Source organism: Sorex fumeus, unplaced genomic scaffold (assembly GCF_029834395.1).
Source record: "Sorex fumeus unplaced genomic scaffold, SorFum_2.1 ptg000037l, whole genome shotgun sequence".
NCBI classification, from domain to species: domain Eukaryota; kingdom Metazoa; phylum Chordata; class Mammalia; order Eulipotyphla; family Soricidae; genus Sorex; species Sorex fumeus.
In genome coordinates, this window is record NW_026606094.1 from 62,579,185 (window position 1) to 62,597,475 (window position 18,291).

Genomic DNA, 18,291 nt, shown 5'->3' on the forward strand with positions numbered 1-18,291 from the left:
ATATTTTTCCTACTAAATTTACTGTGGGCCTTTCCAGTTTATCTTTATTTTAGGAGCATGTATGTTTCTTTTTCTTTTTGGGTCAGCACCTGGCGAAGCACAGGGGTTACTCCTGGTTTTGCACTCAGGAATTATCCCTGGCGGTGCTCAGGGGACCATATGGGATGCTGGGAATCAAACCCGGGTCGGCCGCATGCAAGGCAAATGCCCTACCCGCTGTGCAATTGCTCCAGTCACGGGGCATGTATGTTTTGAGGGTGGGCGAAAGAGTGCTGTTATTTAACAAATTTGTCTGAAGTCAGTGAATGAAACTTAATATTCTCATTTGTACCTTCTTAATATGTAAACTATAAAATTAAATTTTAATGGGAGACAAAATTCACAGCATCTTAATTTAATGTCTATTAAACAGAATTCCTTTCATTGAAAGTTCCCAGTAGTTCTTGAGCAATTTGTTACAAGGCTTAAAGATTCTATTCCATCATATAACACCCATTAAGATGTCTATTATTGGAAATAATAATACCAGTAAAATAAAACAAATAACAGGTGTTAGTGACATTGTGAAAAATTTGGAACTCTTGTTAATGGTTTATGGGAATTTAAAATTGTGCATGCTATGAACAACAGCATGATAATTCCTAAAAAAACATAATAAAATAAAAGAGTTAGAAATATATCTCAGTAGTAAAACACTTTCCTTGCATATAGAAGGTCCTAGGTCCAATCCTCAGCAATGAAAAAGAAGGAAGGTAGAGGTGAAGAAAGAGGAGGAGATCTATCAATTCCTCTCTTAATTATCACTGTATCAATGTATCACTGTCATCCCATTGTTCATCAATTTACTTGAGCAGGCACCAGTAATGTCTCCATTTGTCCCAGCCCTGAGATTTTAGCAGCCTCTCCTTACTCATCTTTCCCAATGCTGTCGTATTGGAGGCTCTTTCAGGGTCAGGGGAATGAGACCCATTATTGTTCTGTTTTTGGCATATCGAATATGCCACAGGCAGCTTGCCAGGCTCTGCCGTACACCTCTCCCTCTCTGAATTATACTCCAAATAATTGAAAGTATGGACTTGAAGAGAATTTTTATACTCAGATAGTATAGCACCTTTATTTACATTAGCCCAAAGTTGGAGCCATTCAGGTGTCCATTGGCAACTTTAAGGAAGAGGAAAACTCTAACAGCTACAGCACAGATGAACCCTGAAGACATTATGCTAAGTAAAGTAAGTCAATAAAATGGACAACATGCTTGCTAATTCTACTTATTTGTCAGGTTCCTAAGCAAAGAGAATGAAGTGGTGGTTGCCAGATGCTAGGGGAAGGAGGGCTTTGAGAAAGCTAATGTTTAAGGGGAACAGAGTTTAGGTTTTGCAAAGATGAAGAAAATACTATAAAGGTAATGGCTACGGCAGTATAGAAATATGCATGTACTTATTACCACTAACCATACTTAAAAATAGTTGAGATGGTAGATTCTTTTATGTGTACTTTAGCACAATTTTAAAAAAATAACTCAAATTGTATGACATCTGTTTTTACCCTAACTAATGTAGAAATATATTTAATAACTTAATTTTCTAGTGATTATGTAAAATATCAAATGTAATCCTCATATTTTAAATATTTATTTTCCAGAAATATGGAAGAACAACCACCATCCAAAGTAAGAAGGAAAGTTGTTGGACCAATTGAGATAGTAAGTATTATCGGTTAGAAATTATGTATATTAGGTAAAGGGTAAAGGGTAAAGGCCCTCCCGTTGATCGTCGATTTGCTCGAGCGGGCCCAGTAACGTCTCCATTGGAGACTTTGTTGTTACTGTGTCTGGCATATCGAATACTCTCGGTAGCTTGCCAGGCTCTCCGAGAGGGGCGGAGGAATCGAACTCGGGTCGGCCATGTTGGCCGCTTGTAAGGCGAACGCCCTACCGCTGTGCTATCGCTCCAGCCCATGTATATTAGGAAAACTCAGAAAATTGTCAGTATTGCATAATGTGATTATGTTTGCATCTATTTGTAGAAAAGAGGAAATAAAGTAAATCATTTATCAAAGTACTATTTTCAGTAGTAAAAATAAACAACCCAAAAATTCCACATAAAAGATAAAAAAAAAATAATCATAACTTTTAAGTTTGTATATAAATATATATGTATTCATACGTGTATATCACATAAACATGTAATAGTAGGTTATTTATGAATTTGAGAAATTTGAGAAGCTTTTCCTGTTTAATCTTTATAGCATTTTCCATTGATAATACATTTATATAAATTTATCATACTAGTTTTAAAGTTTTATTATTTTTCTTAAAATAAAAAGTAATGTTCTAAATCTCGTGTAAGCCTGTGTATCAGCAAGAGTGTAAACTCACCTTTTTTTAATTATGTTCAATGTTTAAGTTTTCAATATCCAATATTGGAAGTGGATTCAAATCTGTTTATGTCAAGTGCAAGGCAAGCTCCTTAACCTGTGTATTATCTCTCTTGCCCAACTGTACCTGTTTTTGCAAGTCAAATTCTGAAAGACTTGAGATGTAATGAAGCTTGACAAGATTTATCAGGATACCTATTTTAGAAGAAGGTGGAGGAGCAGAGACTCTGTAGTATCAGTATAATGTTATGACAGTTACTTTGTAAATATGAGCTATTGCGTAAGTGAGTAGAAAAACAGGAAAAGTTTTTGTCTTTACTCAAAAAAAATATGTACTAACCTTCCCTTACTGTTACTCAAATTAATAAAATTTAACTTCAATATACTATATCTTGGGCTGGAGCGATAGCACAGCGGTAGGGCGTTTGCCTTACAAGCGACCAACATGGCCGACCCGAGTTTGATTCCTCCGCCCCTCTCGGAGAGCCCGGCAAGCTACCGAGAGTATCTCACCCGCATGGCAGAACCTGGCAAGCTACCCGTGACGTATGCAATATGCCAAACACAGTAACAACAAGTCTCATGATGGAGACGTTACTGGGCCCGCTCGAGCAAATCGATGAACAATGGGAGGACCGTGACCGTGATACTATATCTTGGCCTCTTTCAGTAAGCTGAAAGTCCATGTTTTCAAGTTTTGTTTATAGCTTTAAAACAAGGCTGTGAAGGAAAAAAAACAAAATATAAAGCATTCAATATTTGAATGTTAGATTTTTTTCTTATTTCAGCTAGTCTTTCAAATATCATAAACCTTAATTTGTAGGATAGCTGTTGTTCTGGGTTGAAAAATGAGAAATATGAAAAATATGATTGATTACATTTGATGAACTAATTTTTATTAGTTATTGTCCACTGCAGTTAATTATGTCAGCATTATGACTTTTAGCCTAAATAAATAAAAGTTTGAAAATCAAATCAGTTTTCCCTAACTCAAATGATGCAGTTGTTTTAAATACTATTTTTATTTTATATGAAAGGAATCAGCCAGGTGAAAGTTTCTGACTCATATCAATATCTGACCTGAATGGTGTCTCATAATTTGTACTGATTTTGTACTTTTTTTTAACAACCTTTTTAAACTACATTATAGATACTTAAGTATAGAAACTTTGAGTCAGAGAGATAGAGTACAATGGATAGATTGCTTGCCTTGTTGCTAACTGGAGTTCAGTCCTCAGCACTCTATATGGATGCTTGAGAGGAAGAGGAGATTGATAAGGAAGAGAAGGAAGTAGGGGAGAGGAGGAGGAAAGAAGAGGAGTGAGGAACTTTACAACAAAACTGAAAACAAGAGCTAGAACACCAAACTTAAAAATATGCCTGTTAATGAGGAAGGCTTGGGGTGTGAAAAGTTGATCCTGGTGGTAGAACTGATGGTAGAACATTGCATGCCTGAAACTCACCGTCACGGTCACGGTCCTCCCATTGTTCATCAATTTGCTCGAGCGGGCCCAGTAACGTCTCCATCATGAGACTTGTTGTTACTGTGTTTGGCATATCGAATACGTCACGGGTAGCTTGCCAGGCTCTTCCATGGGGGCGAGATACTCACGGTAGTTTGCCGGGCTCTCCGAGAGGGGCGGAGGAATCGAACTCAGGTCGGCCATCTTGGCCGCTTGTAAGGCAAACGCCCTACCGCTGTGCTATCGCTCGAGCTGGGACTTTTAAAAACAAAAATTTCTGTAAATAATGCTCCATTATTTTATATTCTGATTACTCAAATTTTAGAATAATATTTACTAGATGGCAAAAAACATGGGTTCACTTTTGTTTTTCTAATTTGTTTTTGTGGTGGGTTGGAGGAGGGTATTTTGGCTCATGTCTGGTGGTGCTGGGGGTTGTTGCATCCAGAATTGCTCAAGGGACTATGTCCGGGCTCAAATCTGGGTCTATTACATGTAAAGCATATCTCAACCCATTGAATTATCTCTCTGGGAAATTTGATTTTTTTCATCTAACATGCTACCATATTAATTTTCTTCTTCAGTTTCGCTTTGCTGATAGAGTGGACATCATACTCATGGTCTTAGGATTGCTGACATCACTAATGAATGAAGCCTGTCTTCCTATAATGTCACTGATTTTAGGAGAAGTGAGTGATAAACTTACTAGTGGATGCTTAGCCAAAAGCAGCACAAGTGAGTATAATATTTACTTTTCTATATTGCTGAGGATGCAAAAACAAAAAGCTTAATACAGATTACTGTATTGTCAAACAACATCTATATAATAAGTCTATAAGTCATGTAATATTTGTCTATATTGACAGTGACTAAAGAACCAAAATCTGTCGGTGCTCTTTAAAGAATCAGAAACAGGGACTGGACAGATTGTATAGTAGCTAGGGCATTTGCCTTGAACGCAGCTGACCTGAGTACAATCCCTGACATCCCATATGGTCTCCCGATCCTTGCTAGGGGTGATTCTTGAGTGATTATTGAGGAAAGAGCCAGGATTAAGCTCCGAGCACCATTAGATAAGGCCCAAACCCAACCAAAATGAAAAAAGAACAAAAATAAAACTGTATATAGTAGATATGTATATACATAGGTATGTAATATACATATATACATACATAAATATATGTGTGTACATATATTCCCCCACAATTCAAAAGCGAAGGGTTCTAAAGCAAGAGAGCAATTTCTTTCATTTATACAAAAGCAATTAGTATTCCCATATTCAAAAAAATATAACTTACCACATCATACCACTCTAGCACTGTCCTCCTGTTGTTCATCTATTTTCTACAGCGGGCACTAGTAATGTCTCCATTGTGAGACGTGTTGTTACTGTTTTTGGCACATCGAATATGCCACCAGGAGATTGCCAGGCTTTGCGGATGGGCGGGATATTCTTGGTAGCTTGCCAGGCTTTCCGAGAGGGGCGGAGGAATCGAACCCAGGTCAGCCGGTGCAAGGCAAACAAACACCCTACCTGCAAACAAAAACCATAAACTCAGTTTCTTTGTCAGCTGACTCCTTCACCTTAGGCTCCGGTGTACCGAGCTGATCTTGCTTCTACCTCACCACCTACACATAGAAATGGAAAAGGGCATTTATTGAAATATCAGATGATGAGGTTTGGGAGTGACCAAGACAGGAAATCTTTCAGATGGGTTCTTTGACACAGAATACAGGGGAGGCAATGCTTTGTGTTCAACACTAGTTAATTCCTGGCATTATGTAGGGTCCCTGAGCGCCCCCAGAAGTTATGCTGTGGCCACTGGCCCCCCTCCCCAGAGAGTCAGTATGGTGGGTTGGGAGAGGATGAGGATCACGTTTCTTTATGTGTGTGTAATCCCACATCATACCAAATAAAATAAAACCTAAAATATAGCCCAAGCAGATACAGTGTGAAAAATACAGACTCCATATAACATAATTCCTTGGGAAGGATCTTAGCAGTCCCAGTAAACTGCTCAGACTAGACCATGCCTTTATAATGACTTGATGCAAAATAAATTATTCTCTCATTTTTTGCTTTCCACCATTTTTTTGTAAAATCAAAAACCCTCTGTATTTCAGGTATTATGCAGGCATTATGTAGGGCTACCAGTGTGAACATTTAAAAAGCAAGGAATATGGTTTTGTGTATGTAAAATTCTTTCACTATATGCAAATATATGTGTGTATGTACATACATAGAGGAATGTTTAAAAGTTATAGAATTGGCTGGGACTGGAGTGATAGCACAGCAGGTAGAGCATTTGCCTTGCAAGCGGCTGACCTGGGTTCGATTCTCAGCATCCCATATGGTTCCCTGAGCACTACCAGGAGTGATTCCTGAGTGCAGAGACAGGAGTAACCCCTGGGCAACGCCAGATGTGACCCCAAAAGCAAAACAAATAACTAACTAAATAAATAAATAAATAAAAGTTATGGAATTGGCAAGCAAGTTGGAAACTCAGGAGAGTACTAGAGATGCGGTTCAAGTTCAACACAGGTCAATTTGTGTGTTCAATGACTGTTTCTCATGGTATATGAAGTCATCTAAGACTTCAGTTTGTAGCTCAGTTTGTCTCTCTAGCTATTCAAACCATTTTCTATGCAAAGTAATCATATCAGAATTTAATCACAAACTTGGCTCATTCCACACCACTTGACCATAGTGTTACCTTTAAAAATAAGAAATCAAAAATGGATAAATATTTCTGATAGCTACTTAGGACTCATTAATAGTATACAAATATGTATGACATTGCAAAGCATCATGCTACAAAGAAGTGGGAAAGAACATGCAGAAAATTATAGTACTAGAGACAAATACTCTGACTAAAGATACCAAGAAAATCTAGAAATCAGATGTAAAAGGAAGGAATTTTGTAAGTGCCATAATTATAGATTTCTTTCATGTATTGTCAGCTTTGTAGCATCTAGTTTGTGTCATTTTCTCAAGGTGACATACTCTAGATGTAAGTTAAAGCAAATCTAATGCATTAACATTGTGCATATTAAGGTCCTTTTTATTTGGCAACAATTTTAACTATTAGTGAGCCTCTAATTTTAATGCTTTCCCCAAAATTGTATACTAGAAATTATCCTTAGAGCTACTGATTATAACTGTGAAAACATACTCATTAAACATAGACTATTTTATGGGACCATAGTAAATAGTACAACTGGGAAGGCTATTCAAATTTAACATGTGCCTTGCATGTGCCCAATTGCCTAGCATGTACCTGACATTCCATATGGTTCCTTAAGCATTGCCAGGAATCATTCCTGAGTGCAGAGCCAGGAGTAAGCCCTGTGTCCTTATGAGTTTGAGCTCAAATTGAAAATAAATAAATAAATAAAGTTTCCCATGACTTCTGTTGCTAAAACTTTCACATGTATTTTTATTTTCATTAAGCTTTCAATTACTCACTGAAGTATCTCAAACTGAATTCTAAACTCATAATCTTAGAAGGAAAATATAATTTCGTTACTATTAATATACAACTATTACCTAAAATCAAAAATTTCCTAAAGTATTCTTTATAGATGTAAGCTTCATGGTAAATAAGTTCTTAAATTGTGTTGCATTTTCTATTCCTTGAAATAAAGAATTTTGAGTTTTAGATTAAAAAATAGAAAATAAGATGCTTATGATCTATGTGTATTCATTAAGTTTATTTTCTTTAGCATGCATTGATTTATTTTGAGAGCTGTTTGTGAAACATAACCAAATCATAAATTAATTTCCTTTATAATATAAGCAATATTTTTGCAGAAAATTATCAGAACTATACTCAATCTCAGGAGAAGCTGAATAAAGAGATGATTGTGTAAGTCAAAATCAATGTTAATATTATGTTTATTGCATGCTGCTATATTCAATTCTTTATAAATAAAATGTTTTGAAGTTTGATCATTACTATCTCATATTAATCATTAAGCAAACAAGTTCTTTTCTTCCACTATACATATAAAATCCATAACATACTTTTTTTCCAATTTTTATATGGGCACTGTGATTTATAATACTGTTAATATTTAGAGTTTAAAGCTTACTAAGCTACAATTCCACATCCACCACCAGTGTTAGTGTCTCTCCACCAATGTCTTAAGCTCCTCTCCACCCTCTACTTAACCCCTTTGGCAAATCTGTGTAAAATAGCTAGTGTATGATACAGTCCAAATATCCAACAATGATTAATGCTTTAATTATTATAGTTTGGTTCACAGGTTTACAATACTGTTAACACTTATGGCTTTTTTAAAAAATTTTATTAGTGAAACACCATAAGGTACAGTTGTAGACTTGCAAATTTTTGTGCTTGCATTTTAATTATACAATGATCAAATACCCATCCCTCCACCAGTGCTATTTTCCACCACCACGGGTCCCAGTATCCCTCCCACCCCCCATCCTGTACACAATTACCTCAATTCTCCACCAGCAAAGTGTGTAAGCCCTCAACCGTAAATTACCACCAATCTTCCTCATCATACTTCCCGCTTAGTCCATTGCTTAGAATTCTATTCTGCAATCTTGGATCAAGAGCTTGCTTGATAGTTGCTTTCATAATTTCCATTTCTTTGTTTTGTTTTTCTGTATACCATAGATGGGTGTAATCATCCAATATGTCTCCTCGCTCTGATTTACTTCGCTGACATAAAATCCTCCAGTTCCACCCAAGTTGAAGCAAACTGCGTGATTTCATCATTTATTATGGTTGCATAGTATTCTGTTGTGTTTATATATAATAATTCTCTATTTGTTTATTTGCTGTCGGATATTTAGACTGTATCATACACTGGCTATTTTACACAGATGTGCATATATTATTTTCAAATGAATATTTTTGTGTTACGGTGTTAGAACCAAGAAATTGCATCATATGGAGGATCTATTCTCACTCTTTTGAGAAATATCCATACTATTTTCCATAGATGCTGAACTAGACAAAATTCAAACCAGCAGTGACTTAGGGCTTCATTTCACCACATCTCCAATAGTACTCATTTCTTCAAGTTTTTTGTTCTTTTTCTTTGATATGTCATTCTCACTGGTGTAACATTTTTTATTGTCATTTCCATTTTTATTTCCCTGAAAATAAGTGGTGATGAATAATTTCTCAAATGTGCATTGGTCATCCGTATGTCTTTTTCATGTCTTTTCCCCTTCTCCCCCAATTTTTTAAATGTATTTTTATAGTGTAGAAAGCATGGTTATAATAGTATGAATAATTTACTTCTGATGTACAAAACTCTTGCCTCACACCAAAGTGCCTATGCCCTCTGTCACTGAATGTTTCTGAAAATTAATTTTTATTAAGGCAACATATTCGCTGTAGAGTTGTTTATACAAAGGCATTCATAATAGAGTTTTGGGCATACAATATTCCAACACCAATCCCACCATTAGTGTCAACTTCCCTCCACCAATGTCGACAGATTCCCATCCATCCTGACTTCTTAGGAATATTTCCAGGCATACTTTTATGTTTGGTTTTTGTAGTTTGAGTCTTATACCTACAATGTTGTTAGCTCTATGATTTAGCTACATACATAGACCTCACCTCCACACCACCAAAGACCCTACTGCTTCCTGTTACTCCTGTCCACCTCTACTTACTTCTTTCTTGCCTATCCTCTTTTCTGTAATCTCAGGTCAAGAGTAATCTAAATTTCTCCCTGCTTATACTTTCCATTCCCTTACCCTGTTACTCTGTATGCTGAAATGAAATCAAGTATTTATCTTTCTTCTCCTGACTTGGTTCACTTAATATGACATCTTCCAGTTCCAAAAAATTACAAAAAATTATGTGATCTCATCCTTCTTTGCAGCTACATTATATTTTTTATGTATATATCACACCTTCAATATTCACTCATCTGTTGTTGGATACTTTGGTTGATCCCATATCTTAGCTATGGTACTAAATTTTGCAATTAATAATTACATGCATATGTCCTTTAAAGTGACTGATTTTCTGTATTGGAGATAGATACTAAGAAATGAAATTGCTGGGATATAGGGCAGATCTAATCTTAATTTTCTGAGTAATTTCCACTCTCTTTTCCATAGGTGTTAAACTAGTCAACATTCCCACCATCAGTGGATGAGTGATCCTTTTCACCACACATTTCCAGGAAACAGATTGTTTCATTTTCATTTTCATTTTCTTTTCTTTTCTTTTTCTTTTCTTTTCTTTCCTTTTCTTATTTTTATATGTGCCAGTCTCAATGGTATGCGGTATTGAGCACTTCTTTACTTTTTTTTTCCTTTGGATTTTTATCCACATCCAGTAGATGTGGTTTAAAAGACATATTCCTGATTCTTTTCTCAGAGACCACACCTGATCGTGGGACTATGGGCTGCCTGGGATCAAACATGAGTTGGCTGATTGCATGACAAGTGCCTTACCCTGCACTATTTCTTGGGCATGAGTGAGCACTTTTTCATATGCCTTAGCCATCCTTCTGTTTTCCTCAGAAAAGTGTTTACTTTCTCTCCCATTTTTTTCACAAGATTTTTGTTGTTGTTGTTGTTATTGTTGATTTTTGTGATTCCTTTTCTTATCTTGGTTAGTAATCCTTTCTATCTCTATATGCCAAAGATGAGTGAGTCATCTATTTGTTGTTCTTTCTCTGGTTTATTTCACTCGACATTATTCCCTCCAATTCCATCCAAATTGCTGCAAACTGTATGATTTATTTTTTTCTTGTGGCTGCCTAATATTCCATTGTGTATATATGCCAGAACTTCTTTATTCTTCTGTCATTGGACCTTTGAGTTGTTTTCATATCCCTGTTAATGTTCTCAGTACTATAATGAACTGAGGTGTGTATATATCTTTTTAAATTATGTCTGTGTTTGGGAGGTAGATGTCAAGAAGTAGGAATAACTGGGAAGCTATGGAAGCTCCATTCTTACTTTTTTTGAGAAATCTCCATATTGCTTTTTATAGAGTATAAAGGTAAAGGTAAAGGCCTCCCGTTGATCGTCGATTTGCTCGAGCGGGCCCAGTAACGTCTCCATTGGAGACTTTGTTGTTACTGTGTCTGGCATATCGAGTACTCTCGGTAGCTTGCCGGGCTCTCCGAGAGGGGCGGAGGAATCGAACTTGGGTCGGCCATGTTGGCTGCGTGTAAGGTGAACGCCCTACCCGCTGTGCTATCGCTCTAGTTTATAGAGCATAAACTAGACAATTCCCACCAATAGTGAATGAGAGTTCCTATTTTGCTACATCCCCACCAACACTGATTGCTTTTAGTTTTTTAAATACATTCTCACTGGCATGAGATAATAACTCCTTAGTTTTTTTCAGGTGCATTTCCCTGATACTAAGTGATGATGAGCACTTTGTCATATACTTATTGGCCATTTGTTTGTTTTCCTTGTGAAAGTGTTTATTCATATCTTCTCCCATTTTTTATGGAAATTAGGTTCTTATGTTCCTCTGGTCATATTTTCATAAAGCTACATTTTGACTCATTTTATATGTATCTCCATTTAAGGATATCTTTTAAAATTATGTATTACTAATTTATTGCTATTTAACTGGCAGATAATAACTTTATAGTTTATACTCAAAATTTGTATTTAACCAATACACATATTTTCTCCTTATTGCTCATCATAGCTTTCTTGCATTGTGACACCATAGATGACACCTCAGTATGATGTTTGAAAGCCATTTAAAATATTCAACAGAAGAGGGAAAACTTGTAACTTTATAGAACAGAAATAAGGCAAGGTATTGTATGTTTGTTCAACCACAGCTAGAAACATGTAATGTTGGGCAAACCAAATGGAGTTAGCTTTTTTTTTAATCACTTTGTATATATCTGCAAATAACAATGAAAACATGCTCAGTGAGTTGGAAAGCAGACTTATTTGCATACACAAAATTTGGGAATAATGAGACTGGATTATATTTTCCACTTACCGTTTTCCATAGAGCTTCATTGTCTTAGACTTTTAAGTACCTCGTTGACCATTTTTCCATGTTCTTCACAGGACCTTCTTCATTCCAAATTCTGTATTTTTCTTAAAGTTCCCTGGACTCGGCCATTAGTTGTTCCTCATCTCTTCTTTTCTACATTTCATCTGTCCCTCTGTAGTTATCTCATGCAACCATTTGTTTTAATTGCTACCTATAAGCAGATGACTTTCAATTCACATTTCCACCCTAGATCCCTCTCATTTTAAACTTCTCACTTGATCTCCACTTTGATGTTTAATGGATAGCTCAGACGCAGGCATCTCATGCTTCAACCTAAACTCTTGCTATCTCCTGCTTATCTCTTTATTTCCCAATCTCCAGTATCTTTGAATAGCACCTCACGTCCTCAACTTAGGTTGCTCAAATAAAAAAATTGAAGGATTTATCCTTTATTTATTCCCTTTTAATATACCTTACTTTTAGGATACTAGAAAATTCTGCTTGTTGTATTTATTTTACATAATTTTTTATTAGTGAATCACCATGAGGTACAGGTACAGACTTACAAAATTCCGTGCTTGTGTTTCAGTCATACAATATATTTCTAAAATATATTTAGAATCTGTTCTTTTCTTTGCATACTAGCTGCCACCTATGTTATCCAAATTCTGAATCTCCTCCTGTTGGGTATTACAAATGCCCCGTAACTAAACATTTCAATTGTTATTATCTTTCTCCATTCTTCACTAAGGAATTACAGTGAGCTCTTTAAAGAAATTGTACAGATAAGGTCCCCCATGCTTTTATCCTTCGATGTTCTTATGTTTCTTTTGTGATAACACCTGCTCAGTACACCGTGACTAAAAGTTCTACAATATGTCAAACTCCCTAACCTAATCATTTTATAACACTGTGGATTTCTTTTGTTCCTGGAACATAAAAGACTTTTTTTGCCTCTGAATTTATTGTTTCTTCCCTAGAAAGCTATTCTTATTTTTTTTTCTTACTGAATGCATTTCACTTTTTGGTTCCCAGATCTTTGGTTCAGGGAAATATTTCTTAACCATACTGTCTTTACCAACTCTCCCAATCTACCTTTACCTACCAGTTATTCTATTACCTGTCATAGCTTATTTATTTCATAGAACCTAATATTTTTCTTTGTGCATTGTTTTTCCTCTGATCATAATAAACTCTTCATGATTTAATACTTAGTATCTTGCATATTTCTGCATATTTAGAATCTCATACATACTTAGCACCCAGCATAAGATTATAAAATGACTTGATGTCTTAGCTGATATTCTATTGTTATATATGTAGTATAGCTCCATCTCTTGTTATTAATGTTATAATCTAATTTAGTCTAATGATCATCCACTTAGATTAACCTTTGTGTATACTTCCTTAGCATGAATGTCAAGTTGAATTTCATATTAAGTATACTTGTATATATGTGATCATTAAACATTTGATCAAATGGCTACTGTCATTCTTTATCTTTTATAATTTCCTTGAAAGCCTTTTATGTTTTTGTCTCCTTTCCATTTGTATGTTGTTTGTTGTTGTTGTTGCTATTTTTGTTTTGTTATTGTAATGATCAGAAGTCCAACATCTGGTTATGGTACTCACTCAATTATCCACAGTACCTGATGGAGGTTCACTCTTCAGTGGTGGTTTAGTTTTCCCCTTCATTTTATTTATACACCATCATTTACAAAGTTATTCATATCACTTTTGTTTCAGGCATTAGATAATATGTCTTACCCCTTCTCTTCCATATACAACTTTCCACATATAATTTAATTGCTTTATATAATTTTTCCAATTAAAATTACTGAAAGAGGGCCAGAGAGATAGAACAGAGGTTAAAATACTTGCCTTCCACAAAGTTGACCAGTTTTGATCACTGGCATCCCAGGACTGCCAGGAGTGACCCTTGAGCACAGATCCAGAAGTGAGCCGTGAATACCACTGATTATGGCCTAGACCCCACTGCCCCGAAAATATAGAAAGAAGATGTAAATGCCATCTTTGCTCTAAAATACAGGCTCTGCTCATATTGTAAGAGAGATGCACTCTAGATATTCTAGTAGGAAAAACAAGATTATTACATTTAGTGTACTTCAACTTTTCTTATGACAGTTTACTTTTATATATTCTAGCAAAAATTCTCTCAGTCAAATACAATATATTTCTTTATGATATATAGAAAGAAAAATTGTACTTTAGTTTTAGTAATATTTTCAATAATCTTTTTTCAGATTAACCCTGTATTATGTTGGAGTAGGAGTTGCTGCCTTGGTGTTTGGCTATATACAGATTTCTTTTTGGGTTATGGCTGCAGCGCGACAAACCAGAAGAATTCGAAAACAACTTTTTCATTCAATCTTGGCACAGGACATCAGCTGGTTTGACAGCTGTGAGACTGGTGAATTTAACACTCGCATGACAGAGTAAGAGAATAACTGTGTAGTATTCAATGCTGTTTTCAGCTATGACATATAAATACTTAACTTTATATATTTTGTTTCAGTGACATCAACAAAATTAATGATGGTATTGGAGACAAGATTGCTCTATTATTTCAAAACATATCTACTTTTTTAATTGGCCTGAAAATTGGTTTGGTAAAGGGCTGGAAACTCACACTGGTAACCTTGTCCACATCTCCTCTTATAATTGCTTCTGTGGCCATGTTTTATAAGGTAGGCAAAAAAACTAACATAGAGTTGACTAGAAGATGTAGTGTAAACTAGATTTTCTTTCAAAATCTAATAAAAAAACATTTATTCTTATATATCCAAAAATCTATATATGCCACAAACATTTTTACAGTGTTTACCACTAATAACCTTTCTATCTTCAAGTTATTTACTACAGTGAGATTTAGTGTTAACATTAATTAACATGAAAAATACTCATCTTTATTTAACAGACAAATACAATTTCAAATGATGCATGAATAAAAGATTATGCCACTGTACACAAGATGCTGGCAGAGCCTTATGTGTCTTAAATAACTAATGTGCAATAGTTCCTGTCTTTTCCACAATTTAGCTTACTCAGGGTTTAATTCCCAACTCCCCTTTCCCACATTCCTCCTCACCCCTGCGCGCACACACACACACACACACACTCACACACACACACACACAAAAAAAAAAACAGAAAATAGAAAATCTCTACTAGTAGAAAAAAGGTACAGTTTGATTCTAAGTTACATTAGACCAATATCTTTAACAACATTATTATAGAGTTATTTTTTAAGCTTCTCTGCCCATTAATTTCTTCAATTGCAAATTGAATTTCAATTGCAATTATGAACTACATTTCAAAATTGTTACTCTAAATAAAACTTGAGATAAATTTTCTCCACACTGTTATCATTCCAGGATCATATTTGGTTAACCATGGCTGTGGCTTATTGCAGATAGTCATCGAACTGAGCAGTAAAGAACTTAAAGCTTATTTCCAAAGCGGGTGCTGTAGCAGAAGAAGTTTTGTCATCAATCCAAACAGTCATAGCCTTTGGGGCCCAAGAGAAAGAAATTTAAAGGTCTGTCCCTTTAATTTTAATCATATATTCTTGGTTTTATTTTTCCAAAGGCTATTACATTGTGTTTTATCTTTGTAAGGTATACAAAGAATCTAAAAGATGCAAAGGATTTTGGCATCAAAAAGGCGATAGCATTAAAACTCTCTCTTGGTGCTGTGTACTTCTTCATGAATGGAACCTATAGACTTGCTTTTTGGTATGGAACTTCCTTGATTCTTAGAGGAGAACCCGGTTATACCATTGGAACTGTTCTTGCTGTAAGTCTTGTTTAAGAACAAAGGAAACATTTGTAGATAATGTTTTCTTGCCAAGATTTTAGTTTTAAAAAATCATCTTTGAGTGACAATAAATATCCAAGGAAATTTTTAATAAATATTTCTTTTCTCCAAATTCTACATAAGCTTTTAACTTGTAGTTATAAATTGATAGTTTATTTATCCAACATTTCTTCTCAAAACTTTGTGTTTTTCCTAGAGTTTTCATTATCTACCAATCAAAAAAATGACATATCTCCTTTTGCTGAGATAAGATGGCACTCTGCGCTGACCTTGCAAGAAGTCTTCCCTAAGAAAATAGTTTGTAGGTTAGGATCTGCAGCCCTTTGTCTTTGTAGTGTAAAATAATATCAAAGTAGAGTTTAAACAGTTCTGTCCAATGTCAAAAATTTTTGAATCTATATATTTTAAATGTCATTTGACGTTCCCATTTTATGTAGCTTTTTTTCTCTTTCAATAAAAGTCATGTTTTGAGGAAATAGTTTTTAGTTTTAGGAGTTATACATTAAATTATAATCTTTTTAGTTATCCTCTTAAATTTCATCAATAAAATATCAGCTAAGGTTTAAGGAACTTTGTCTTACTTAGTGAATTGATCTGGTCTATATGTTTCACTTCTCATTTGGTCTTCCTATTCTTTGTAGTACTGCACTATATAGCACTGTCCTCTTGTTGTTCATCAATTTGCTCAAGCAGGCACCAGTAACATCTCCATTGTGAAACTTGTCGTTACTATTTATGGCATATCGAATATGCCACTGGGAGATTGCCAGGTTCTGCTGTGCAGGCGGGATACTCTTGGTAGCTTGCCAAGCTCTCCAAGAGGAACAAAAGAATCGAACTGGGTCAGTTGCATGCAAGGCAAACGCCCTACCCGCTATTGCTCCAGACCCCCATTCTTTGTAGGTTCTTTTATCTTACAATTAAGGACATGTTTTCAATTGAAAGGTTTTGATAGTTAAGTCTTTAAGCTATTCATTTCATATTAATGAAACAAGCATGAGAAATTTTTGGTGCACCCTTACCCTCCAATTTATGTGTAACTGAGGACAAATAACTTGTTAAGCATTAGCTTCCTCATCTATAAGCTAAGAAAAATAGCACCTGCCTAAAAGGCTTTTTATCTGGATTTTGCCAAGATGTGTCAGTCTGGAAATTGGCATATATCCATGAATAAAACAAGACAGAATGTTTGGTTAGAAACAGTCCAATGTCTCTAAGCTTGTGAAATCTATCACATTCTTCTTATAACCTTTTCATATTCTTCTTATAACCTTATCACATTTTTCTTCTAAATGGGACTGGAGAGGTAGTAGAGCTTCTAAGGCACTTGCCTTGCACAGGGAAGACCAGGTTCATTTCCCTCACTACACATGGTCCCCTGAGCAGAGAGCCAGAAATAAGGCCTGAGCGCAGCTTGATGTGACTCCAAAAACCAAAATAAATTTTTTTTAATTTTATTGAATCACCATAAGAAAGTTACAAGCTTTCACATTTGGGTTACAATCACACAATGATCAAACACCCATCCCTCCACCAGTGCATATTCCTCACCACCAATATCCCCAGTATACCCCCCTTCCTCTATCTCCATGGCAGACAATACTTCCCATACTTTCTCTCTACTTTTGGGCATTATGGTTTGCAGTACAGACACTGAAAGGTCATCTTGTTTGGCCCATTATCTACTTTTGGCACACATCTCCCATCCCGACTGATTCCTCCAGCCACCATTTTCTTAGTGATCCCTTCTCTATTCCATCTGCCTTCGCCCCTCCGCTCATGAGGCAGGCAATCTTCTATAGCTATATAAAGCTATAGGGCAATCTTCCTGGCCCTTGAATTTAGTGTCCTTAAACCAAAATGAAATTAAATTACATTAAATAAATAGAACCTCAAAGAGTTGACCAACAGAGATGAAAGTGTAACTCACATCCTCACCAAATCAGATTCACTTATAACTAGCTGTCCTCAGTAAGCAGATTTCCCCCATTCCACACATTTTCTGTGAGGTGTTAAAGTCAAGTCTACAGAAATATTAAAAGTTGTTCCACAATAGAAAAATGAGTATATGAAGGTTTCCTGGTATTTCCTTTATATTTCCACCAACATTTTCCTATAATGTCTCTAATACTTTTCTATGAATCTAAGCCAAATTTTCACTTTATGCTAGTGTCTCCATTACATAACTGAGGAAGTATAAATATCTTTTTGTTTCCTATAGGTTTTCTTTAGTGTAATCCATAGTAGTTATTGCATAGGTGCAGGAGCACCTAACTTTGAAAACTTCACTATAGCCCGAGGAGCTGCTTTTAATATTTTCCAGGTTATTGATCAGGTAAGATTTCTACCTGCTTTAACTATAACTATCATTACTGCAAAAAGGACAAAACTATAGGCAACATTCATTTCACTAAAAACAAAAGATAGCCAAAATTTATGCTGGTCAGTTGGCAATGAAAAGAGAGATTATTTTCACTCTCTAGAAGCAAATTATAAATTATTGAAATCTTCATGTCTAACTTAATATACTTTTAAAACAAAAAGGGGTGATGTAACAGGAAGCTATCTTCAGACTAGTTTTAGGACATTTAGAGTTAGTTTAATTCCTTGAAGATTTTTTATATCGCCTCTTTTTTTTGCCA

The 18,291-nt window shown here is 35.3% G+C and overlaps 1 protein-coding gene across 1 annotated transcript in view; it reads left to right on the top strand.

Annotated features, from left to right (window-relative positions):
• Positions 1-18,291, top strand: part of ABCB5 (ATP binding cassette subfamily B member 5) — a 172,966-nt gene that overhangs the window by 49,630 nt on the left and 105,045 nt on the right. Inside the window, 9 exon segments of the mRNA XM_056118701.1 lie at positions 1,642-1,702; positions 4,424-4,574; positions 7,651-7,705; positions 14,077-14,268; positions 14,349-14,520; positions 15,246-15,284; positions 15,286-15,371; positions 15,451-15,628; positions 17,871-17,984. Of these exon segments, the coding sequence (XP_055974676.1) occupies positions 1,642-1,702; positions 4,424-4,574; positions 7,651-7,705; positions 14,077-14,268; positions 14,349-14,520; positions 15,246-15,284; positions 15,286-15,371; positions 15,451-15,628; positions 17,871-17,984 (1,048 nt within the window).